Source organism: Mustela lutreola, chromosome 7, assembly GCF_030435805.1.
Source record: "Mustela lutreola isolate mMusLut2 chromosome 7, mMusLut2.pri, whole genome shotgun sequence".
NCBI classification, from domain to species: domain Eukaryota; kingdom Metazoa; phylum Chordata; class Mammalia; order Carnivora; family Mustelidae; genus Mustela; species Mustela lutreola.
In genome coordinates, this window is record NC_081296.1 from 122,688,756 (window position 1) to 122,713,077 (window position 24,322).

At 53.4% G+C, this 24,322-nt stretch overlaps 1 protein-coding gene across 2 annotated transcripts in view; it reads right to left on the minus strand.

Annotated features, from left to right (window-relative positions):
* Positions 1-1,132: 1,132 nt before the first annotated feature.
* The window catches only part of RIN3 (Ras and Rab interactor 3), a 116,625-nt gene continuing 93,435 nt past the window's right edge, over positions 1,133-24,322 (minus strand). The window contains exons 8-10 of one of the 2 annotated variants that reach the window (XM_059182461.1): positions 12,210-12,341; positions 5,044-5,207; positions 1,174-2,388 (exon numbers count right to left, since the gene is read on the minus strand). In XM_059182461.1, the coding sequence (XP_059038444.1) occupies positions 2,074-2,388; positions 5,044-5,207; positions 12,210-12,341 (611 nt within the window). In that variant the 3' untranslated portion in view covers positions 1,174-2,073. Of the gene's footprint in view, positions 2,389-5,043; positions 5,208-12,209; positions 12,342-24,322 lie in introns of both variants that reach the window. The other variant, XM_059182462.1, reaches the window with a different exon arrangement.

Here is a 24,322-nt window from a genome sequence, read left to right on the forward strand (position 1 = left end):
TCCATCTCTGGCCTCGTGGGAGGCAGTAGGCACTGCCCTTATAGCTGGGGGTACCAGACTGCAGAGCAAGCTCAGCGCAGGGCTGTGGGGAGCCCTGGTAGCCCAGGAAGGGGACAGTGTGGCATCGCTGGGGGGCGGGGGGGGGAGTGGCGGAGGGAAGGGCAACCTGGGATCATGGCTGGCTACCCTCAGTTTCTAGGTATTTGCTCACCTATCCTAAGCCCCAGCCTCAGAAGTCCTTCTAGCTGGCTGCGCCCTGAAGCCAGCCCTCCCACTCACACAGGGCTGGCCCGGAGCCAGAGTCCGACAACTGTTTGTTGACTGGCTGAGGGAGCTGGTTGACGCCCAGGGGTTTCATTCCTGAAAGTCCAGCCGCCTGGGTGCCCTGCTCCTTGCCATTCATTGGGGCTCCATCTGAACCTGTTTTGTTCTCTGCTGTTTCCCAGGGCCTGTAAGAGTGCTGACACTTAACAGGCACTCGACACACACACGTGTTTAATCAATGCTGAGAACACAGACATGAACGATCCGAATCTGGAGGACAAGGCAGAAGCATCAACCGACAACTGCAATTTGATGAGAGGTCTCTTGTGAGATGAGCTCAGGGCACTGTGGGAATGTGTCCAAGGACTGTCTGGCCAACTCAGGAGGTCAGAGAAGGCTCCCTGGAGGAGATGGGCTCTGAAGGATGACTAGGAGTCCGACTGCGCAAGGACTACAGGGAATGGTATTCCTGGGATAAGCAGCAGAAGCAGGAAGGTGTGAGAGCATTCTTGAAAGGACACAGAGGTGGGGATGATGGGAACCAAGGGTGGTGCAGACAGGCCGAGGGGCAGACAGGAGCCTGGGCTGTGAGTAAAGGAGCTAAAAGTACATACAGATTCTGTCAAGACAGGGCCCTCAGGGATGCCTGGGTGGCTCAGGTGGTTAAGTGGCTGCCTTCTGATCAGGTCATGATCCCAGAGTCCTGGGATCGAGTCCCACATCAGGCTCCTTGCTTGGTGGGGAGCCTGCTTCTCTGGCTGCCTCTGCCTGCCTCTCTGCCTGCTTGCGTGTACTCTCTCACTCTCTCTCCCTGGCAAATAAATAAAATCTTTAAAAAAAAAAAAAAAAAGGCCCTCAGCAGAAGCGGGGAGGAGGCCTTTTGAGCCCCACCTTGGAAAGGAGTTAGGCATTCATGGGGGCTTCTGGCTAGATGAGCAGAGATCTAACCTCTTGAGGAAAAGAAAGGACATTTTTTTAAAGGGCATTTATTAAATTCTCCCCACACACAGCATCCCTTGCCCCACCGCCACAGCCCCGGGGGGGGTGTGTCCACCAAGAGAGGGCCCCATCAGTGTTCCCTGGTGGCTGAAGCTGGGCTTGTCCCTGCAGGTGCCAAGCTGGCTTCGCTGGGTGGTCCTGGAGCGGGAGGGGCTCAGAAATGGCGGAGGGAGCGGGGGTGGGCAGCTATGGGCACTGGCAGCTGAGGACAGTCTCCAGTGTCTGGACGGGAGGCTTGTCTCAACACACAACCCTGAGAGATGCTCCTGAGATGCTGGGAGGGTCCCAAACAGGCCAGCTCCACCCCAGGGGGCACGCTGGGCAGCTGCGGCCAGGCCGCCCCTCCGAAGGGCAGTCCTGGGGGAAAGTACGCCCTCCCAGGGAACCACCGAGTGGGGGGCACGGGGGAGCAACAGAAGGGACAGGGTCAGGCGCGGCTCTGTTTGCTGCGGCTGGCGGGAGAGTCCCTCCCCTCTCTGAGTCTCATTTCCTGTCTAAGGAAGAACTTGGCCTCTCCGTGCTCTGTCTCTTCTTCATGAAACACTCGGCCTTCATGCTTCATAGGCTCAACTCTTCAGCCGTGTTGGTCTAGGCACACTCAGTATGCTGCAAGCAAGCGTGACACCTGGGCATCCCATCCATCCCATCCCCCCTGGGAGTGTGTGTTCAGATGGAGGAGCCCTCCCCCCCCCCCCCCCCCCGGAGGCGAGTGCTGGCGGGGTGGGGTGGGGGGCAGGGGAGCCAGGTTTGCCCCCTTTCCCGCCGGCCAGTCTTTACACGCTGCCCCCCAGGGGCCGGGGACGCCGGGCCTCACAGGAAGTTGGGCTCCCGCACCACAAGGCAGGGCGGGCCGCCACCGCCGCCGTCGAGGGGCCGGTACACGAAGTGGAAGTCACGCTTGGGCTCGCTCCGCAGCAGGTAGCCCTTGATGCGGTGCGGCAGCGCCTCGTCCGCCAGCTGGAAGCAGCGCCCGTCCACCAGCACGAAGAGCCGGTGGTCCTGCGGCTGCAGCACCTCGAACTTCTCGGCGCACTGCGCGCACAGTGCCTCGGCCGGCGTGTCAGCCCGCGACGCCAGCGTCCGTGACTGTCGATCGGGCTCCAGGTACGACACGCAGATGAAGTCCTGCGGGGCGGGGCGGAGGGGGCTGGCGTCAGCCGCGGGGCCCAGGGACCCCAGGCGTGCGTCTCTCCCGCACCCGACCCTGGGGAGCTGGCACAGGGTGCTGGAGCCGAGTGGCCTTGGACAAGTCCATTGCCGTGAGCCCCGGCTCTTCTCTATGCACAGAGGAGGACTGGGGGAGCGGTCGTGGGGTTGGCAGTCGGGGACGCTGCGGCTGACCCCGCTGTGTGACCCACGGCCCCCGTCCTTCTGTCTCTGAGCCTCGCCTCTAGACGCTTGGACCTGGCCGGGTGAGTCTGCAGGGATGTGTCTCAGCCATGAGGAGCGAGACCTCCCCTGGTGGCCAGCCGGCGGCCTCGCCGTCATTATTCATCCGTCACCCACTTCCTCAACAATTCCTCCCCACGTTCCCCAATCTCGCGTCCCGACCCCAGGCCCAGAGCTGAGGCACTGAGGCTACATAAGTAAAATCGAATGTGCAGACCCCAGGCCCAGCAGCCCACGGTGCTAAGGCTGACGGAACCAGTTTGGCCCTGGAGGCTGGAGAAGCTTGGGGATGGCAGTGGGGGCTCCAAGGAGGAGGGGCGAGGGGCTTAGAGAAAGGGGAAGGGGCGCTGGGCCTGAAGGAGGGTTTAGGGTGGATGGAGAGGGGAACTGCAGGACCTAGGCGGGCAGGGGTGAGGCGATGCCTGCGGGGTTGGGTCTGGGAACACTAGCGCAAACCTAAACAGCATCTCCACCTTCCTCCACCAGCTCCAGAGGGAGGGCCGTATGGCAGAAGGTGGGGCCATCGAGTTCTTGCCTGGCTTTAATCTGCTCCCCCTGTGTGATCCTGAACTCCCTGAGCCTCCACTTCCTCAACTGTAAACTGGGATAATGCGAGTCCTTACACCTTGGCTGTGAGGAAGCCGACAGAGTAACGCAGTGCCTTTGAAGTCCTTGTCGCACCTTGAAGGCAGGTGGGAGGCCGTGTGCGCGGGGCTGCCCCCTTGTGGAAGGCTGGTAACAGCACAGCTGTCTGGGGCCATGTTGAGCATGAGGATGGCCACAATCACCACTTCAGAGTGATTATAATTATAGCTACAGAGTGGTGTCCTCCCCAGACCCCAGAGATCGCACTGAGGGGGTTCTTCGTCCCCCATCCCAGGCCTCTCTCATAAGTTTGACCTCCTCAGTGACGGGCACTGATGCTCTGTTTGGCTTAGCATTGGGAACATACAAAGTAGAAGCAAGAAGTAAGGAGTCCGGTGGTCAGGCTTGGATCAAGAGTGCTCGTGTTGTCACAGTGGAGAGATGTGCGTCTCAGGAGAGGATGGGGAGTGGTGGTGGGCTGGGGGCTGCTCCTAACCAGCCCGAGAAAGCCAATCGGGTCTATCTCTTCCTAATCTCAAGTTCACTGATGCCATGTTCGTAGCTTGAAATTGGCCGGAGTGCGAGTTATTTCCACCATGGAAATTGACAAGGGATCGAGCTTCTTTTTTTCTCCCCAGACAACCAGTTATTAACATTATCAAGACACCACTGATTAGAGGAGGGGAGACCTCATCTCGGTAGCCTAGAACAAGTATTGGGGAGGCAGAGCTCATCTGGTCCCCAGTCCACCTGTGCTGATGGTAAAACTGAGTTTGAGAGAGGGGCAGAGATGGCTCAGGGTCACACAGCAAGTTAGTACAGAGGTAGGTGCAGAACTTCAGCTGTTTGCCTCCCAGACCTGGGTTTTGCCTGTTATAGAGAGGCCATCCTGAAAGCCATGGGTGGGGTTCAGGTCCAGTGTGTTCTGGGTGCCAAGGGAGTGAGACTGCAGAGCTATTTACAGCTATGGCTTGCTGCCTGGCTCGATGTTTTAACTCTGTCCATTCTGCACACAGCCCAATCCCATTCTGTCCCAGGCCCTGGGTGTGACATGTGAGCCATGGGCCCTCCCTTCCAGAGAAACAGCTTCAAACTTAAACAGTCGTGATATAGTGTGATACGTCGCGAAACAGTGTGATATGTGCTATCTGCGGGGGGGAAGCAGACACAAGAAGCACAGAGGAAAGCCTCTAACCTGGGCCGCAGGAGGGGAGGACAGATGGGGGGGGGTGGTTCCAAGCCAATGGAGGAAGGGAAACTGACGAGTGTTGGCAGAGGCTGAGCACCAGGGACTTGAGTTCAGCTCATTCAGGGAATGGGGGATTGGGTAACTGAATACCGTGTAGGGGTGTGGGGGAAGATGACAGTCCTGGCTATGCACGGCTTGAATACTGAGTGTGTCTAGGGAGAGCTGGGCAGAATGGTGGCTGGATTGGAGAGACAGGCTAAGGGCAGGGGACCCGGGCAGGGGACCCTGGCAGCTGCTGCATTTGTCCAGGGACAAAAGAGGAAAGGCTGCAGGTCTGCCCATGGGCTCCCCAACGGGGAACTGGCAAGACTAGGTCCATATCTCCGGGCATGGCGGGCACTAAGGAATGTGGATAAAATTCTCATTCCCTCTCCATCCCCCCTTCAGGTCTTGTCTGCTCAACTCAAACACCGATGGTGCTGTGATACTCTTCTAAAACTCTGCCCCCGCATCCAGACGGTGTCAGGCTTGTTGAGCTAGGGGGCCATGGGACTGGTGTCTGCCACACTGCCCGCCGTCCCCTGCCCCCCTGCCAGCCCACGCGTCCCACGCATCACCTGCACGGAGGAGCGCGAGGCTCGGGCCTTGTTGAGCGTGCGCCGGCGCTCCCAGCGGTGGATGGAGTCTTGCACCTCCAAGCTCAGCTGCCGGGTCACCGTGATCTTGTCGTAGTTCTTGATGTGCTCCAGGGCCCCGTAAGTGGTGGTCAGGTAGTAGGACCCTGCGGAGACAGGGCAGGGAAGCTGAGCTGGGACCACCTCGCTAGCCTCTTCAGGCTCCACCCACCACCACTGTCTTCCTCCAAGCTCCACCCACCACCGCTGCCTAGGCACGCCTACTCCTAGGTCACCTGTGCCCCTGCGTGCACAAGCTTCCTGAGGTCCAGCACCGCCCCCCCACCAAAGATGGTCTTTGGCTCCCCTTCAGGACAGAACTTATTTTTTTTTTTTAAAGATTTTATTTATTTATCAGATAGAGAGAGAAGGGGAGAGAGCGAGCACAGGCAGACAGAATGGCAGGCAGAGGCAGAGGGAGAAGCAGGCTCCCCGCTGAGCAAGGAGCCCGATGTGGGACTCGATCCCAGGACGCTGGGATCATGACCTGAGCCGAAGGCAGCTGCTTAACCAACTGAGCCACCCAGGCGTCCCCAGAACTTATTTTTTAAATGAGTTTTGAAATGTTTAAAAAAAGTTTTTTTTTTTAAAGATTTTATTTATCTATTTGACAGACAGAGATCACAAGTAGGCAGAGAAGTAGGCAGAGACAGAGGAGGAAGCAGGCTCCCTGCTGAACAGAGAGCCCAATGGGATGCGGGGCTCGATTCCAGGACCCTGAGATCATGACCTGAGCTGAAGGCAGAGGCTTTAACCCACTGAGCCACCCAGGCGCCCCTGGAATGTTTTAAAGTTTAAAGGACACACGACAAACTGATAATCGTGGATGTCTTTTGGGTTGGGGAAAGGGGTGGCTGGGAGACTTCTCACCATAAAGTGATGTGTGGGTGTGTATGTCTGGGTGTGTGTGTCTAGACAGACACACACATATATGTCCTCGTCTAAAAAATACTTTTCAAGAGATGTCGAAAAATTTTAGTTATGGTTAGACTTTTACACACGATTTTTAAAGATTTAAGGGAAGTAAGAAATTCAAATTCTTCATTTCTCTGTTCCTTTTCACTTCTCAAGTTAATTCACAAGTGTTTCCAAAGGTAATTTAAGAGTTGAGATACTTCAGTCAGCAAAATTTACATGAGGTTTTAAGATAAAAGACAATCATTTACATAGATGCTTAGAATTTCACTTTTTTTTAGCTTGCTAGGGGTTTGAGTAAAAAGGTTTGCAAACCACGGACCTTGCTGAGCCCTGTCACTTTAGAGAGATAGAGGGTGGCTTGGTCAAGGTCATGTGGCTCTTCCACGGGCCTCCTGACCACTTCCCAGGGCTCCCTCCCAAGCCCTTTAGGGGCTGAGACAAGAATTTCTCCTCTTGGTTTTTTATTTATTTGTTTATTTGCCAGAGAGTGGGGGGGGGACAGAGTGGGAAGGAGAGGGGTAAGTAGACTCCGCATTGAGCACAGAGCTGGACGAGGAGTTTGATCTTACAACCCTGAGATTGTGACCTGAGCTGAAATCAGGAGTTGGACGCTTAACCGACTGAGCCCCCCAGGCACCCCCAGGACATGGATTTCTGACATGAGGCTGATTCTCGTAGTGACTAAAGCAAATCCCATCTTTTCTTATTTTCTGAAAAACTGAACTCAACTTTTGGGAGGGAAGGAACAATTAACTAAAAATGCTCACTTCCCAGACTCTCTTGCAGCTCGGAGTAGAGGGCAGGGGACCCCATTCTGGTTACTTAGACGTAAGTGGAAATCCTTGGTGGTGGGAGGACCTTCGAGGAAAGTCTTTTGAAAGGGTTGCTATGGTCTTGGGTTTTGCCTGTCCTCCTTCCTCCTGCCTGGAACACAGAGGTGAGCCGGGGGCACAGTGCTGTCTGCAGATCGGAGGTGACAGGCACAAAGACTCACATCCTAAAGAACAATGGAAAGAGGTGCGTCCCGGATTTCCTGATGACAGGACTAAAAGCTGTCATCATCATCAATTGCTTCTCCTATGATTTCTTTTCTTTTTTAAAAAAAAATTTATTTATTTATTAGAGACAGAATGAGAGTGAGAAAGATCACACAGGGAGAGGGAGAAGCAGACTTCCTGCTGAGTTGGGAGCCCGATGTGAGACTCCATCCCAGGACCCCGAGATCATGACCTGAGCTGAAGGCAGATGCCTAACTGCCTGAGCCACCCAGGTGTCCCCCTCCCTGACTTTTATTATTTATTATTTAAGATTTTATTTATTTATTTGACAGAGATCACAAGTAGACAGAGATGCAGGTAGATAGAGAGAGGGAAGCAGGCTCCCTGCCGAGCAGGGCTCGATCCCGAGACCCCGAGACCACGACCCGAGCCGAAGGCAGAGGCCTAACCCACTGAGCCACTCAGGTGCCCCCTCCCCGACTTTTAAACCATTATTAGTTACATCGTGAGTTATCCGCAGCCCCAAGCATTCCTGTTACATTGGATGACTACAAATTCCACACCAGTATGGGAAAAAAGTTCACAGCCTGGCTGGGGAAGGTGTGATGTTCATGTCAAAGCTAACCTAGAACCGGGGTTGGTATCCCTTATCAGAGAAGAGCCAGCCACAAAACCACTCATGTGTCTCCCTTTCCAGTCTAGCTTAAAGCCAATTATGCCCAAACCCTTCCCTGGGGCCGCCAGACCTGGCTGTCCCCAGCATCCCTCTCTCACTGACGTGCCTCCCAGGCGTGGGATCTCTGGCGAGTTACTGTCCTCTCTATGCCTGTTTCCTCATTTACTTTTCCCAGGATGCTGTGAAAAGTAAGTGAGATGAATACTATCAAGTGCACGGCTTTAAGGTGTCAATAACGCAGGTGGTTAGGGGACCTAAGGCAGAAAGATGAGGGGGGCAGGGCGCGGCAGGGTGGGAATCTCACCCTCTTGTGGCCAGCTTCCCTTTGACTTGGGGCCATGCCCTGCAGTACCCACCAGGACCACTAGGTGGCAGGCGACCCCCCCACCATGATTTTGGGAGCTGGTTGTTCCCTTAGGGGAGTGTTGTCCTTGGATGGAGAAAACTCAGGACCCCTATTAAGATATTTGTAAAGCATGGCCAGCCGTCAGCCAGAGTGCAGAGGGAACGTGGGCAAAGATGTCCAGGAGGGTGCTTCTAGGACAGGTCTGGATTTTGAGCAGGCTCCAGCCAGGTGCCCAGAGCTACCCGGGTCTCCCATTTGACCTTGAGTGCCTAGAGCAGTGGGAGCTGCAGAGAGAGGCTAGACGGGAGCCTGGGTCCCATCCGCCCAGCATTCAGACCACTTCTACTTGTTATAGGAAGTCCCTGATCTCCCATGCCTGATAAGTCTGCTGCAAAGAAATTAGGACCCAATCACTGGTCTTTTACCAAATTAGCAGCACCCAGAACGAGCTGAAAGCACACGGGTCTCGGAGGGCACAGAATCAGACTGGCAAGCCTTTCACTGAATGGAGAATGCTGGGGTGCCCAGAGTTTGAAAACCCCAAATCTACCCCGGCATGTGCACTTTCCCATGCCAGAGAAGTGACATGTCCAAGGTCTTCAGCCAATCAGAGGCAAAACCGGGATGGAAATCCAGCCTGCAAAACTCTCTTTTTATCCACCTGTGATCTCCTCTTACAGGGAAGTAAGGGCCAGCCTTTGCTCCAGGCATCTCTGATCTCCTCAGAGGACCAAGGGCAAGCGCTCTGTCTCCTCTTCCCCTCTAGGCAGCCTCTTCTTCTTACTGGAGCCTCAGGGGCTTTGGGGATGGAGCACCTGTGTGCCACCCGCCAGCTAGGACAGAAGGCAAAGCTGGGGACACTGCCCTCCAGCCCTGGCTGGTCTCTGTCCCTCTGCCCAGATACTTCTAGATGGAAGCCTGCCAGCTGTCAGACTTGACGGGTTGAAGCCCCTGCCCCAGCTGGAGACCCCCACACCATCTCACTACCAGGCGGCCAACACCTGTAAGCCAGGGCCTGTCCTGGGTGCTGTGACTTCCCACTTTGGCTCTCAAGGCAGGAACAGAGAGAGGTGCAGGGAGGCCACCTGGTTTGTGCTGCGTGACAAGTGTGTCCTGGGGACCTCAGCTGCCACGGGCAGGGTCTGTCGCCACTTGGGGGCGGTACAGGGCTGCTGGGAGGAGCCACAGGCAGTGCCTTGGGTTAAAGCTACTGCCTTCGGCTCAGGTCATGACCCCAGGGTCCTGGGATGGAGTTCAGCATGGGGCTCTCTGCTCAGCAGGGAGCCTGCTTCCTCCTCTCTCTCTCTGCCTGCCTCTCTGCCTACTTGTGATCTCTGTCTGTCAAATAAATAAATAAAATCTTAAAAAAAAAAAAAAAAAAGACACAGCCCACCTGCATCTTTACTCCTAGTAAACACCTCCTGGGGTCCTTAGAAATCTTCCCGTGGGGCCAGAGACAGACTCCTTCAGTTTGAAAGAGGCTGTAGTGTATTCAGGCAGACTTGGGTCAGAAACTGTGAGCTAAAACTTTTCCTTGTTTACTTGAACTTGGCTTGTCTCAAAAACGCTCAACATAATCCAGCTAGACCAGCACTCCTGCCTTAAGGATCTTGGCTTTCTCACCCAAACCCTGTGTGGGCTTCGGAACAGAAGATCCCGAGAGGCCATGGCAGTATGGTGGTGGGAAGTCCAAGTCCATAAGGAAAGGGTTGTTGGGCCAAGGATGTCCCTGCCCTGTCCCTGCTCAGCACTGTAGTTGGCCTGCAGCCCCATCTGGCCACAAGGACTCAGGCTGAGGATGGAGTAGGAGTCACTGTGGCCAGGGCGTGGCTGACCACCGCTGGAGAATGAGCCAGCTTGGAGCATGGCAGAGCTCCATAGTCTCACTCCATCCCTCAAAGGACTTTTGGGGACATTGTCTCTGAGAACCTACAACAATCTATGGGGCTTGGGGCCAGTCCTTTAACAGGATTTGTTAGTGATTTCTTCACAGGGAGACCAGCAGCAGTGCCCACTGTGGAAAAATTGAAAATCGGGAAATAAAAAGTGCTCTCTGCTCTCTGCTCTGGGCCTTCCGTGGTCATCTGAGCCATATCCTGCCCCACTGCGCTATCCCACTAGCCTCCTTCATTTCTTCTCCATATCCATCAGATGCGTCAGATGAGAAATGTTTTCTTTGGTTTATTTGTTTAATTTAAATATTTGAAGTCTGACATCCTCCCTCCACCAACTGGAATAAAATTTCGTAAGACCTGTTGTCACCTGGTGTAAATTAGAAGCTCAGTCAATATCTGTTGAATGAATGAGTATACGGCCTTTTCCCAGGTAACTGCTGAGTCTAAGTGCTTTTCTTATTGATTTGTAAGAGCCTTTTACATATTAAGGCTATTAATTTTTGGTGTGCTAGTTTGTAGAACACTTTCCCCTAGTTTACTGTTAGTATCTTATTCTATTATGGTAATTTTTGACACGTAGAAGTTTTACCCTTTAGAGGTTCTATGTAATTAGGTAGCCAGAAGATAGCAGCTAATATTCCCGCTGAGAGCTCTGGACGGACTGCTATACTACTCAAGGGCTAGTCCTAAGAACCGGGGTACTCCAGGTTTGGGGCAGGAAGCCAATTCTGCTCACAGCCCCCTGACCCTCCCTACCTCCCGTTCCCTTCTATTTGTTCCCCTTCGTGAAAGACAGATCAGTGTTGTCTGGAGGTCTCTGCCCACCCCTTCAGCCTTGTGGTGCTTTCCTGTGCATGCTCAGGGCCAGATAAATCAAGGAGGAAGTCTCATGAAGGCCTGACGTAGAGGCTCCAAAGTGTGGGGTTCAGAATGAAGCATCCATTCATTCTCACGAGACTATGAGCCTTGACTGCCCCGTCTTGCACCGGAGCCCAAGAGCCTGGCACACAGTAGGGACTCACCGAGGAGGTGCTGAATGGATGGATGAATGGGTGGGTGGACGGACAGATGGGTGAGTAGCTATGTGGGCGCGTGGGTGGGTGGGTGCATGGATGGAGAGAGATGGGTGGTGGGTGATGGGTGTGTAGGGATGGATGGATGGATACCCTGGGCAACAGATCAGCCCTACTGAAAGAAGCCTGGTTTCTGCTGAAATCCTACATTCTCTGGAAGACAAGTTGTTCCGGCTGCAGACAATTTTTAACTAACGAGGAGAAATACATAGTTCCAGAAGTCCCAGAGCCCTCGTCCAAGTTCTACGTGACAGCCAGTTTCAAGGCTTTCCACGCTCCCCTGAGTTTCTAAGAACTCACAGAACCACACTCTTCACACTATCACTCTAAAACTGCAAACAAGATGCAAAGAAGACCAGCTTATCTCAAGAACCACAGGGCCCAAAGGGGACACTCAGGCCCTGAGAGTTTCACTCTGCCCTTTGGGGCGGACATCTCACAGGACATCTCGGGGCTTCCTCAGAGCTGAGGTCTGGGTGGGCCATACCTCAGGGATTCCCGGTGGAGGAGTGGCCAAGGCTAAGTGGGTGGGGGGAAGTGGTGGGAAGGGCGAAAGGGGAAGGGAAACTGAGCGTGGGGTGGAGCAAACCACTCTGCCATCATCCGACTGGGGAGTGCAGGGCTCCTTGTCCATAGCATTAAGCTTCTCTCACGGACAGGGGGGCCTGGCCAGGGCTGAAGGAGCAAGGGGCCGACAGCTCCCAGGGCCACCCCTGTCTAAGAACTGATCATTATTTCCTGCTCAGACTCCTTCCATGGGTCTACCCACTGCTTCAGGCTTACCTTTTGTGCTGTTCCCTTTCCCTCTGTGAAGAATGCCTTTCCCACTTTAACTGTCTAGCTCCTATCCACCCTTCAATGCTCAGCTCAGGTATCACCTCCTCCTGGAAGCCTTCCCTGACTGCACAGCCTGGGCAAGGGGCTCCCATACTCTCTGGGCTTCCCATCATTCCAACATTTGTCAAGAAGTGGTGACAGATCTCTTGACAGACCCAGCTCCTCTGCTTGTCTGTGACCCCCCCCCCCCAAGAACAGCACCTACATGGGGCCCGTGTCTTTTCCCCACGGCTCTGTGGAATCTGGCATCTGAGAAGGGTTTATTGGGCTGTGTAGGGCACCCTGGCCTTGGCTGAGGCCGGTGGTATGCGTCAGGCTCGGTGGCCAGCCCGGTGGCCCAGGGCCTGACCAGGGCTGGTGACTCACCCTCCCCCAGCTGCAGGGCGGGGTCCATGAGCTCCATCATGTACTCCACGTTGAGGAGCATCTCCGTGAGGTTGCTGCGGGCCAGCACGTACATGAGCACGGGCAAGAAGTCGTCTGCCCCGTAGGGCTTCCCTGGGAGGAGAAAGGACGCAGAAGGTGGTGAGCATGACGGTCTCGGTGTGAGCTGTTCCCTGGCCGGAGGAAGAGCAGTGGTTTACTGGGGCAGTGACGGTTACCCCTGGAAGAGGAACCTTGCTGCTTTCTCAGGACTCAGGACAGGGGCGACCTGGGATCAGCCGTCTCAGGGAGGTCCGAGACACGGTCCAGGTTTAGGAAGAAGGAACCGAGAGAGACACCCTCCCCTGGAGTGGGCAGGAGCCAGCCCCTCCCCCTTGCCCAGCTCTTTCCCCTCAATGCCCTTTGCTGCTTAATTTTTTCATTTTTAAAGATTTTATTTTTAAGTAATCTCAACACCCAATGTGGGGCTCGAACTTACCACCCTGAGATCAAGCATCGCACGCTCCAGCGACAGAGCCAGCCAGGCGTCCCTTCCTCTCCTTGCTGCTTATTCAACAGTCAAGTTCATATCACACTTATTCACCATATCACACTTATTCTGGGAGCCACCCAGAAACAGCTGTCTCTCTAGTAATGATGTATTCTGAAAGGTTTCCTTGTCCCTTTTCACCGCACATCTCCCCTTCCAACTGCTAAACAGAAAGCCCTCCCTTCACCAGTACTACGTGGTTGGAAATTCTGCCATTCAGCCTTCACTCCACTGGGTTCAGTAGGGCCCTTTCCAGAGGGCGTTCTTTTAAAATGTAAATACCTCTGAAAGGAATAACCCAACACAGGGCACCTGGGTGGCTCGGTCAGTTAAGCATCTGCCTTCTGCTCAGGTCACGATCCTGGGGTCCTTAGATAGAGCCCTGTGTCGGGCTCAGTGGGGAGCCTGCTTCTCCGTCTCCCCGCCCCCTGCTCGTGCTCTCTCTCTCTCTCTTTCTCTCAAATAAATGAATAAAATCTTAAAAAAAAAAAAAAGGAAAAGGAATAACCCATCACTTCTGCTTTTGTAGAAAACGGTCACATGGCTCAGAGCATCTGACGGTAACAGATGCCTTGGAGAAGAGAGGAGGGAAGGATGGTGGGCCTGAGGGATGCCTTCCCACCGTGGTTCTGGGCTGGCTCTGGAGACTGACTGTTTGGCAATGCAAAGTCAAAGGCTGGCCACGGAGGGGAAGAATTTCTACAAGGACAGAATCTGCTGGAGTCCCTCAGTGGGCATCTTGGCATACCTCTGAGTACACTGGGGAGAAGGAAAGCTTGGCTGAGCAGCTTTGCACAGTGGGGAATGGCCATACAGAGCCCCCAGACTCAGCTGGAGGTGACAGGAGAACTATAGAAAGATCCATACCATGGCTGCTGCCCTTTCTGTCTTGGGTGAGATTAATAATCGGTCCAAATACATGCCAAGCAATTAAAGTTCTGTCAAAGATGTATTCCTACTTGACACGTTTTACAAAGGAGTTGGGCGACTGTCGGCAAACATAGGATCAAACAGTAAAATCTGAATAAAAATGTAAATGTCAGGAGAACTTGAAATTACCAGAAGAACTGTAAGCCACAGGAAAAACAGAGATGTGAATGAGCAAGGACCCATGCAAGTGCACGTTTAGTGCCTCAAATTTGGGTTGAGCTTCCTGGTGGCCAAAGTGAAGGGGAAAGCACAATCAGTTACCTGCTTCTCATTGACCATGAGAAGAAAACACACCAATTTCTCGGGGGCCCAAAGACATCTCTCTAAGGCTTGGGGCTAACAAACATTTTCCATGTAGCTTCACAAGGGGGACACGATTGGTAAGTTCCTTTGGCCCACACAGGGGCTTAGGTTGACTTCTAGATTTTCACTGTGTTGCCTCAAGATGTGGCTCGGGATGAGCGCTTCTGGGAAAGGAGTTAGAATTTCATCACTCGTCCTGTCTGCTCTCCTCCCGTCCCTGAGGATGAGGAATGGCCACGAGAGGAGCGGAGTCACACCAGACACAGGTACCCGAGAGGGTAATCAACCCCGTTTTGCTGAGATCAGCAGTCTGGGCTGTGTCCTAACATTTCCAGAACTCGAGCTACACACCCCAGTGGAAAGTGCCCCCAGTGAATGGCCCCAGAACAGCTCGGCCAAGGCCCACCTGATCATTCTTTTAAGTTCATTCATTCATTCACTCACTTAAGCCCTCTTACTAACCACTCTATTCCTTGGGTGCTACCTCGCCAGGTAATAAGATCTGATTTTTCTGGATTCTGTTGGGGACCAGAAAGATGGGAGTAAGAGAAACAGTGTGAAAGAGGTTTTGAAAGGAGAACTCTGTGTTGAATTCAGCAGCCCCTCTCTTCCGCTGCCTGAGTCCGTGCAGACAGCACCCTCTTAGGGAGCTGGGGCAATCTTAGGGCACTGGGGCACCCTCTTGTGGTGCTGCGGCACCCCTGAGGGGTGCGATCGAGCACTGCTCTGGTGGGATCCCCATGTAACACCTCTACAGTACACACCAGGCCAGCCTCTCCTCCCACGTCCTCCAAGACCCCCGGACAGCCCTGGCGTGCCCGATAATGTCTGTCCAAGGGGTGCCCCTTCGGCTCACAACTTGTCCTTGCTTGCTTTTCCAGAGAACCCTGTGCCTTGTGGCCAGCTTCCTGGCCACACTCTGTTCCTACATCTGCAAAATGGGGCCAGCAACACCAGCCCTGATGGCCTTCCAGGGTTTTCAAGAAAAAAAGATGAGAAAATACAAATGTGTCCCAGACCTGAAAAGTGCTACAGAAAAGTGAGCTGTTACTGACATCTCTGTTCTGCTTTCTCAAGTGGCCTCAGTTTTTCCATCCGTGAAATAAACAGGCTGGAGTGGTTGGTAACACATACAGTCAGACCCAGACCATGAGCCTCAGCTGTGTGACCCCGGGCTAACCTCTATACCTCTCTGAACCCGATCTCTAGTCATGCATGATGTGACACAGATCACACAACATGCTATGGGATTTTGGTGAGAATTCTTTACGAAAATGTACCCAGAGGGCTCCCACATGCTCCCTGGAAAATGCCTGCTAAAAAAATCTATTCCTCCCCCTTCCAGCTCTGTGTTTGGAGGCTCTCTTGGTTATTTGTTGCAAGGTTCCTGTCCCCTCCCTGCACCAAAAGAATCTATTTTGGAGAAAGAAAGCTTCACCCTAAACCTTTATAAGCCTGAGACACAACTTAAAGGTTCCTGGAGCAAGATTTTGTGCCGGAAGTTGTTTTTCATATTGATAATTTAATTATTAGAATCCTGGCCCACAGGAGAGTCTTCTCTGGTCTGAGTTATGAGATGGGAACTGAGGGGTCACAGTCCTGTGCCTTTCGGGATTCACCTCTAACTCCCTCGCTGGCAGAGAGCTGATGGAATTTCACCAGGCTTCTAGAACGCCAATTTCTGCTTGCTGTCGTGTTAATAACTCACCAGGGAGTATGATCAGGTGAGCTCCTGTGCTTACAGGCAGCAGTTCACCATCAGCCCAAGTTTCCCTTCGGGAGTCACTGGGTCATGTCCAGAGTCGCTGTTTGGGGGTCACATTAGAACGGGGGTGCTCCAGGCCCCAAGGCCAGGGATGCTGCCGAGCAGCCTATGATACCCAGGAGAGCCCTGCATCCTAAAGACGTACTGGGCCCCAGAGGTCTACAGTGCCAAGGGCGAGAAGCTCTGCTTGAGGGGGTAATGACGTTCAGCAAGAAGGAGGGTCCAGCTCTGGCTTGGGACTCAGAGGCCTTCTGGACTGTGGCTCTGTGCCCTGCAGGGATGCAAAGTTTTTCCTTCTTCTCCCTGTGCTCTTCCCGAGAATCCTGGCCAACGATCAGGAAGGGCTTTGGGGCGCACATCCTTGGTTCACAGCCCATTCTGTTCAGCCACCCTGTTACTGGGTTCCCCTGATCCCCTGACTGCCCCTCCAACTACCCGTGAGCATCCCCTCTGTCCCTGCAGCACACAGCGAGGGGCACAGCAGAGGTGAGCGGGAAGCTGGGTTCCGGGCTCCGGCGGGCCTCTCCAGAGACCTTTGAGTCCTCCCCACACCTGGCCCGAGCCAAGTGTTTCATCATGTCCTAGAAACCAGCCCTTGCTGGGAACGTTCCCATTTCTGTCAAGGAGGCTCCTGCCCCCAATCCCAGGATGCAAGGCCTGGAAGTAGCCCCTGACTCTGGGGTGCTCCGTATTTCTCAAGAACCATCAATGGTTCCCCACTGCTTAGAGAATCAAGTCTAGATCCCTTTGCCTGACGTTCAAGGCCTTCCACAGTTAGACCCATAAACACCTTTCCAACACGACTGACTCTACTCTCTTCTAGCCACATCATCTAGCTGATGGCTTCAGAATGGGTCACCTGCATTCCAGGCCCTTGGGACTGGCCACAGTCACGTGGCTTCTCCTTGCCTTCCACAGGCCTCAACCTCCTGTCTCCCACCCAGCACCAACATTTGCGGGACACTCTAAAAATGCCAAGCATATTTTATAAACATTGCACCAGTGAATTCCTAAAACAACTTTGTGAGGTGGATTAGATTCAATTGTGCCCACTTTACGGAGGAGGGGAAGTGAGCTGCGGGGAAGGTAAGCTACTTGCCTGAGGTCACGCGGCTAGGATGCGGTGAACCAGGACTTGAAGGCAACTTTTTCTTACACAGGATTCCATGTTCCTGCTACTTTAGCATTCCTCCTTCAAGTTCCACCTCCTCCACGGAGCCCTCCTGGGCTGCCCCAGCTACTGGTGCTTATTCTACGCTCTACTTTCCAACTTCCAACTCAGAATGACATTCTGCCTTCATCACCTTCTCACATCACATTCCTCTGCGCTGAATCATGGGCGGCTCCCTGAACTCCAAAGGCATTTTCAATCCTTGTGCCTTTGCACACCCAGTTCCCTCTGCCCGGGACACCCTCCTGAGCTCTCCCTTACACACGTCTCTTTGCCCTCTTCCACATCTTCAGGCACAACTGGACACTTCCTGCTCTAGCTCCCAAACACCTTGACTAGTTCAGAGCCCTTTTCCTTGGACTGTGAGCTCCCTGAGGGCAGGGATGGAGGCTGGGTAAGCTGGTGCGAGCCTCTGAACCTGTCTGAGGCTCTGCCCTTCCCAGTCCCCAGCTCAGGGCTTGGGATGTTAGACACTGACAGCAGACTGAACCGAGCCACATGTGTGTTCCTGCTGGCATCCACTCAGTTGTGCCCCGGGTCGGGGCCATGATCAAGGAGACTAGGGAGCTGCTGTGAGTCTTAGGCAGTGGTGCTGGGAAATGCCCACCACCGGCTCTCTGAAGGGAGAGAATAAGCTCTGATTGCAGGGTTTGCCAATTCCTACAGTTTAACTATTGCCACAGTGGCCCATTTCAAGCTACCAGTGTGAACACGGAGGCAGGGAGAGAGGCACACGATTAGCTTTGTCCCATGACCAGCTGACTCAGCATACCCGAGGGCTTGGATTCACCAAGCCCCATTTCACCGTGAGCAAACGGAGGTCCAGAGAAGTTTCCTCAAAGCCCCGCAGCTGGTGTCCCAGTAGTGGAGCTGTGACGGGAAATCTGGGTCTCTCTATGACGGCTCATGGGCTCTCTAACCTGCTAGCGACTTGAGGACGAACAAAAGCTTCGAAAATGCACCAGCTCCTCCCTGATATTCCAGGGGAGTTAGGGCCTCATTCTCCTTCCCCTAGAGCCAGGAGCCCAAGGCATGAGCTCAGCCCACGCATAATGGGTGACAGGCAGTGCCCTTGGGATGCAGAGGCATAGTTCCAAATGACTGTCCTGGGTTTGGACATCTGGCTTGCATGGATCAGAGACCACGTCCATCAGGCTGTGCTCCAAAACCCCAAGGGGCTGCGGCCGGCACTTCCTGCTTTCTTGTTTGCCCAAATAGCATCTGTTTTCCATCTGGAGGCACGGCGGGGAGCTGATCACACTTTCAAGAACTGGCTGGGCGCCGTATGCCTGTTTCACTGGGGGGCAGGTTTTGGAGGAGAGTTCTGATTTTAAAAAAATGAGCTGAACGTGCTCACCGGGGTCACGCAGGCTGCGGGGAGCACTGCATTAGGGGACCCCCAATCCCGCCAGCTCTGTGACCTGGGGCCACTCACTCTGCGCCTCAGTGCTTTCATCTGAAAACTAGGAATAATAATAACATTCACTCAGACCGTCACGCGGGATTGTGGGGAGCATCAGGTGAGTTGCTGGATTAAAAATCAGGTTTTGTCATCTGGGAGGAATTACCTAAAAAGAGGAGTTGGCGTATGTTTCTGGAAAGCACTAAGTAGTAATGATTTTTTTTTAAGAGGGCCACTTCATCTCCGTCCCAACTACTCAACTCGGCGGCTGTAACAAAAGCAGCCACGGACACCGCGTGAGTGAGCAGATGCGGCTGTTTCAATGAGTTTATTTACAAAATCAAGTTGGGGGCCAGAGTGGGCCCACAGGTTGTGTTTTGCAGACTCCTGATCAAGAGAGATGAAAGGTGTATCCTCTTACTGTAATTGTCCCTCCAAACCTGTTGACTGGCTCTTACTGAAAGCAGAGGTTGATGCAATAGTCCTGGGGCAGACAAGGCTCATGACTGTGATATGTCTTGGCTTTTTGTCCTCCTCCATAATTCTCCCTTAAAGCCACTTCCTTCCTCTACGAAGTTTTATCTGAAGACCCCCCACTTCCCACCATCCAGGTTAGTGCCCTCATGATGGGTTTCCCCTGGCCTGTCACTGCAGGATGGGAAAACAGAGACTTTCCCTTAACTCAGGCCTCCCCGGACCTCCCAACGCAGAACTGCGAGCTCCTCTGACACCCCTGGCCCCTTCAGCCTGCCTGCTAGTAGGTTTCAGCATCTGATGATGTTGTTTAGACTTCTGTCTCCTGATATACTACCTGCATGGCCTCACCAGAATGAAAGCTATGTGAGGGCAGGGGCCCCTTGTGTGCACCACTCCTAATGCAGTCCTTCCCCAGTGCTTGGCATGCAGTTGGTGTTTAATAAATCTATCTGCTAAATGAATGTGTGGATGTCATCCGCCGCCCTGTGTGACAGACACTTGCTTGTGCTCCATGTTCCCTCTTGAACCGTGATCATCTTAAAAACAGGGACTGGGGGCGGGGGGTGCACCTGGGTGGCTCAGTTGGTGAAGCATCTGCCTTCGGCTCAGGTCATGATCCCAGGATCCCAGGATGGAGTCCTACGTCCAGCTCCTTGCTCAGCGGGGAGCCTACTCCTCCCTCTGCCTGCTGCTCCCCCTGCTTGCACTCTCTCTCTCTCACAAATAAGTTAAAACAAAAAAACAAACAAAAACAAAAACAAGGACTGGGTTTTCCTGGTAACACCCATATCATCCAGAAAGGTTAGTTGGGACTGCTGACTGGATGCATTTATTTGCCAGAAACACAGGCTGGGAGGAAGTGGAGAGCATCCATAACAGGAGGTTTTCAGTGTATGTTTCCAGGGTGAGCCTTCCATGCGGGGTTATTTTATAGAGAACTTGGCTTCTCTGGTTGATTCCCAGTGGGGGTTGGCCTGCAAATGGCCCCCAGCTAGTTCTATGGCCTCCAGGAAGCTCTCTGCGACCAGACTGTGAACCACTGGTCTGGTCTGAGCTCCCGGCTTCGCGGTCGAAAGGCCCGGCCGGAGCCCGGGGAGCAGGACGATTGGGTGGAGGCCCCACCCTTGCAGGGTGTGGTTGACATGAAGTGAGAAGCCAGCCGTCCACCCACGGAGAAGCCCCCCGCCCCCGCCGCCATCTACCCTGTTGGGTCACTCGGGCTGTCTGCAGATGCTGTCTGAGCGCCAGTTCTGCTTTGAACAAGACTGCATCCTGGAGATCACTCCAGCTCCCCAGGTTCCTCTTCGGGCAGCTCAGCCCACAAGCCAGTCCAGCCCCATGGGCCATGGGCTTGGAGCCCGGCAGCCAGAAGTCCCAGCCTGGCTGGGAAAGGCGTGAGGCCACCTGTGACTTGGGTCTGACTTCCCTGAGGTTGTCCCCTGCCCCTGGCCACCCTGAAGAGGCAGGACAGCGCAGGGGCTCAGCCCGGGACCTGGATCCAAGTTCCAGCTCTTTACCACTCCCCGGCTCGGGTATGACCCTGAGTGTGCAGGCCAATCTCACTGAACCTCAGTTTCCTCGACTGTACCACGGGGACAACCATAGTGTCCTCACCTCCCGAAGTGCCTGGGAGGAGTCAGTGGCAAGGCGGTTGGAAAGAGATGAACGTGGCGCCTGCGGGCTCCCGGCAGGTGAGAACTGTCAGACACGGCTATGAGGCGAGACAGGAAGGGGACGGTGTCCTCATCCTCAGAGCATGACATCTCAGAGGGCCCGAACCCCATGGCAGGTGTGGAATGTAAAAGGTTATGGGCGGCACCTGAGTGGCTCAGTCAGTTAAGTGTCTGACACCTGATTACGGCTCATGATCTCAGGTCATGATCTCAGGGTGGTGAGATCAGGCCCCACATTAGGCTCTGAGCTCAGCGGGGAGTCTGCCTGAGAGTCGCCCTCCCTCTCCCCCCTCTCTGTGCATGTTCCCTCTCAAATAAATAAATACAAATAAATAGTGAAATAATAAATTACAAATTATTATAAATAATATATAATATAAATAAAATAATAATAATATAAATAATAAAATTTTTAAAAAGTAAGGTTATGCTTTGCTTCCAGGCCTGGCCCTCATGTTCTCTGTCTCTCTGTCACCTGGAAGTCAGTGTCCAGAGGATTGAATACCAAGCCTGCCTCAGCCTGGTCCCTGAATGTGGAGCAGAGCCTAGCCCCACCCCCACCCCTCCTGCGTTCGACTAGACTGACAGGAGTCAGAAACAAACTTTCCCTGGACGAGACTAGAGGGTTTATCTGTTACAGCAGCAAGAAATTTCTTCCACTAATTATCTACGTACCTATCTATAGCTATTTCAAAAAGAGCTGAAGGAAATCCACCAAAATATGAACTTTTTCAACAATAAACATTAGTGACTTGTGTCATCAGAAATCAGGTTAGACTTTTTTAACATAGATTTTTAAAAAACCAACAGCCTGACTTCCCTCTCTGTCCTCCGGACCCCTGGTCAATGTCTCAGGCCCCTGGGGGTCCGTCCTCCACCCATTTGACTTTCAGCCTCCGCCCCACCGGCATCAGCAGTAGAGTCCCAGCTGGCTCTGTGATGTCTGCCAGGGAGGTGAATGGCGAGGGTCCCCAGGGGTCCAGGACCCTGAACCCACCAATTTGGCTCTTTCGTCTAATCACCTGGCTGCTGGGCTCCCTCTCTCCAGAGTCAGGAGCCAGGTTCTATCTCGTCAAGTGTAGCATCACGGTGTTTTCAGAGACTTTTGAAGGCACAGAAAGAGGGCGGCCTGTTGGCTCTCACGGCCCTCCTCCTCCTGCCTGCTCTTTATCAAACAGTTCTTTATGTTCTTTTAGAAAGAACCCCGCATGTGTACACACCCCACTCCTCCTTCCTGCCTTTCTTCCTCCTCTTTGCATTTTAGGGCAGGGCTCCGGGACTTGAGTCTATTTCTCCCTAAGTGGCTAGCCCTGAATGTCTGTTCTTAGACACCGTTCTAGAAAGTGGGAATGATTCGTTTGTGAACGCAGCAGGAGAAATGATTCTAGAAGTTCTGACTGCTTTCTCCAAGCCTCACGAAGTCCACAGGGAACCAACCCAGTCTGGTCCTTGCTATAGGAGGGAGGGTCGTGCCTAGCCAAAGCCACCCGTCTCTGTGAACACTCGCGCTGCTGAACACAGGCCCCTAAACTTGCTGCCATGGGAGAGGCACCTGATGGGGATTCAGGAACCTTGAGATTAGTCCCCAGGCTAGCTGCTGGGTACAGTCATAAAAGCACAGGCTTTGGAGAGAGGAAATTCTAGCTTCCAATCCTGGATCCTTTGTCTCCTAGGCATAGAGAGTAGCTGCCCTTTGGGTAGAGACGCCCCGGCCAGAGAACTCAGGCTTGTGTCTCCAAGATGAGTGGTTTTAGTGCTCCAGCAGAGCCTGCCAGCAGCCAGGCCACGGGGACCCCACAGGCTGCTTTGGCCAGTGTCCCCATAATGGTTCAGAGGCACGTTGGTGGGGCCTCAGCCCTGGAAAGGAGGGAGCTCGCTGGGGTAGGGGTGGTGGAGGGAGGGAAGGGCTGTGTTCAGCTTTGAGTGGGGTCAATGGCGGAGCGAGGGAGGACCCAAGCCCAAGTTCTGCCTCTCCATGGGGGTGGGGGTGGGGCACTGAGAGCTCCTAGGGCTTCTTTGCAGTGCTGCTGGCCCGCAGTCCACACTTTGAGCAGCAAGTCACTGGAAGCTTCCGGCAGAAGGGAGGTGGGAGGTGAAGGTCCTCCTGGTCCTAGGATCACGCAACGTCAAAGTCAGAAGAGACCTGAAGAGCCAGTAGGGAGGGGCTCCTGGGTGGCTCAGTGGGTTAAGCCGCTATCTGGGCTCAGGTCATGACCTCAGGGTTCTGAGATCGAGCCCCGCATAGAGCTCTCTGCTCAGCAGGGAGCCTGCTTCCCTTTCTCCCGCTCCTTTCTGCTTGCCTCTCTGCCTACTTGTGATCTCTCTCTGCCAAATAAACAAAATAAAATCTTTAAAAAGAAAAAACAAGAGTCAGTCGGGATCCGGCAGAAAATGCATAACCTCAATCTAATCACGAGGAAACATCTGACAAACACAAAATGAGGAACTCTCATTAAAAAAGAACCAAAGGAGGGGGGTGGGGAGGGAAACCTGTATTCCTTTAAGAGATCAATGTCATTAAAAAAAAAATAAAATAAAAAAGCCGTGGAAATGTTCTGGGTTAAAGGAGGTAAAAGACACCTAACAACTAATTGCACACCTGACCCTGGCCTGTTTCCCGAACAGGAGGAGAAAACGCCAGCAACGACTGTATTAGCTCCAGGGACAGCCTGGAATACGGATGACGCCTTGGGTAAAACTCTCCTATGGGGCGCCTGGGTGACTCAGTCTTGTTAAGCCTCTGCTTTTGGCTGAGATCATGAACCCAGGGTCCTGGGATCGAGCCCAGCATCAGGCTCTCTGCTCGGCAGGAGGCCTGCTTCTCCCTCTCCCACTCCCTCTGCTTGTGTTCCCTCTCTCGCGGTGTCTCAGTCAAATGAATAAATAAAATCTTTAAAGAAAAAATCCTGTCAATTTACCAAGTGGACAGCGTTCCTGTGGCTATGCAAGAGGATATCCCCATTCTTAAAAAAGTGTTTAGGGGGTTAAGGGCCAAGATATACACCCCTCACTCTCAGACGATTCAGGAGAAGCATTACGTATGCAGAGAGAGTATAAACGATAAAGCGAATGAAACAAGATATTAACAATCCACAAATGGTATGTGGCGATTCCTATTTTTTTTTTTATTAAAGATTTTTATTTATTTATCAGAGAGAGAGAGGGGGAGAGAGTGAGCACAGGCAGACAGAATGGCAGGCAGAGGCAGAGGGATAAGCAGGCTCCCTGCTGAGCAAGGAGCCCGATGCGGGACTCGATCCCAGGACGCTGGGATCATGACCTGAGCCGAAGGCAGCTGCTCAACCAACTGAGCCAACCAGGCGTCCCAATGGCGATTCCTATTTTAATGCCGCATTTCTATTCCTAAAGTTTGTGAAGTCCGAAGTTGTTTCCAAATGGAAGGCTTAAAAGCTAAAATATTTATGGGGGCATCTGGGTGGCTCAGTCAGTTAAATGTCTGACTCTCGGTCCCCGCACAGGTCTTGAGCTCAGCGTCCTGAGATTCGCGCTGGGCATGGAGCCTGCTTCAGATTCTCTCTCCCCCTCTGACCCCTCCCCATCCCCTCTAGCTCAATTAATTAATTAATTAAAAGTGGCAGAACTGGTTACTTCAAACAAAATCCCACACTGAACCCCATGTGTAAAAAGGGACAGGCAGGGGTATGGCCCTACCTGTGCTGTGTCCCTTTAGTAGCCTGAGGGGTACCCGGGGATCCTAGCATGGAAACCGCTGCGGTGGGGAGGCAGCTGTTCCTGGATCCTCACATGTTAGACACTCACACACTTTTCTGATTGCATCTGATCCTCAAAACAGCCCTGAGAGGCATGCCCAGGCTCATTTTGAG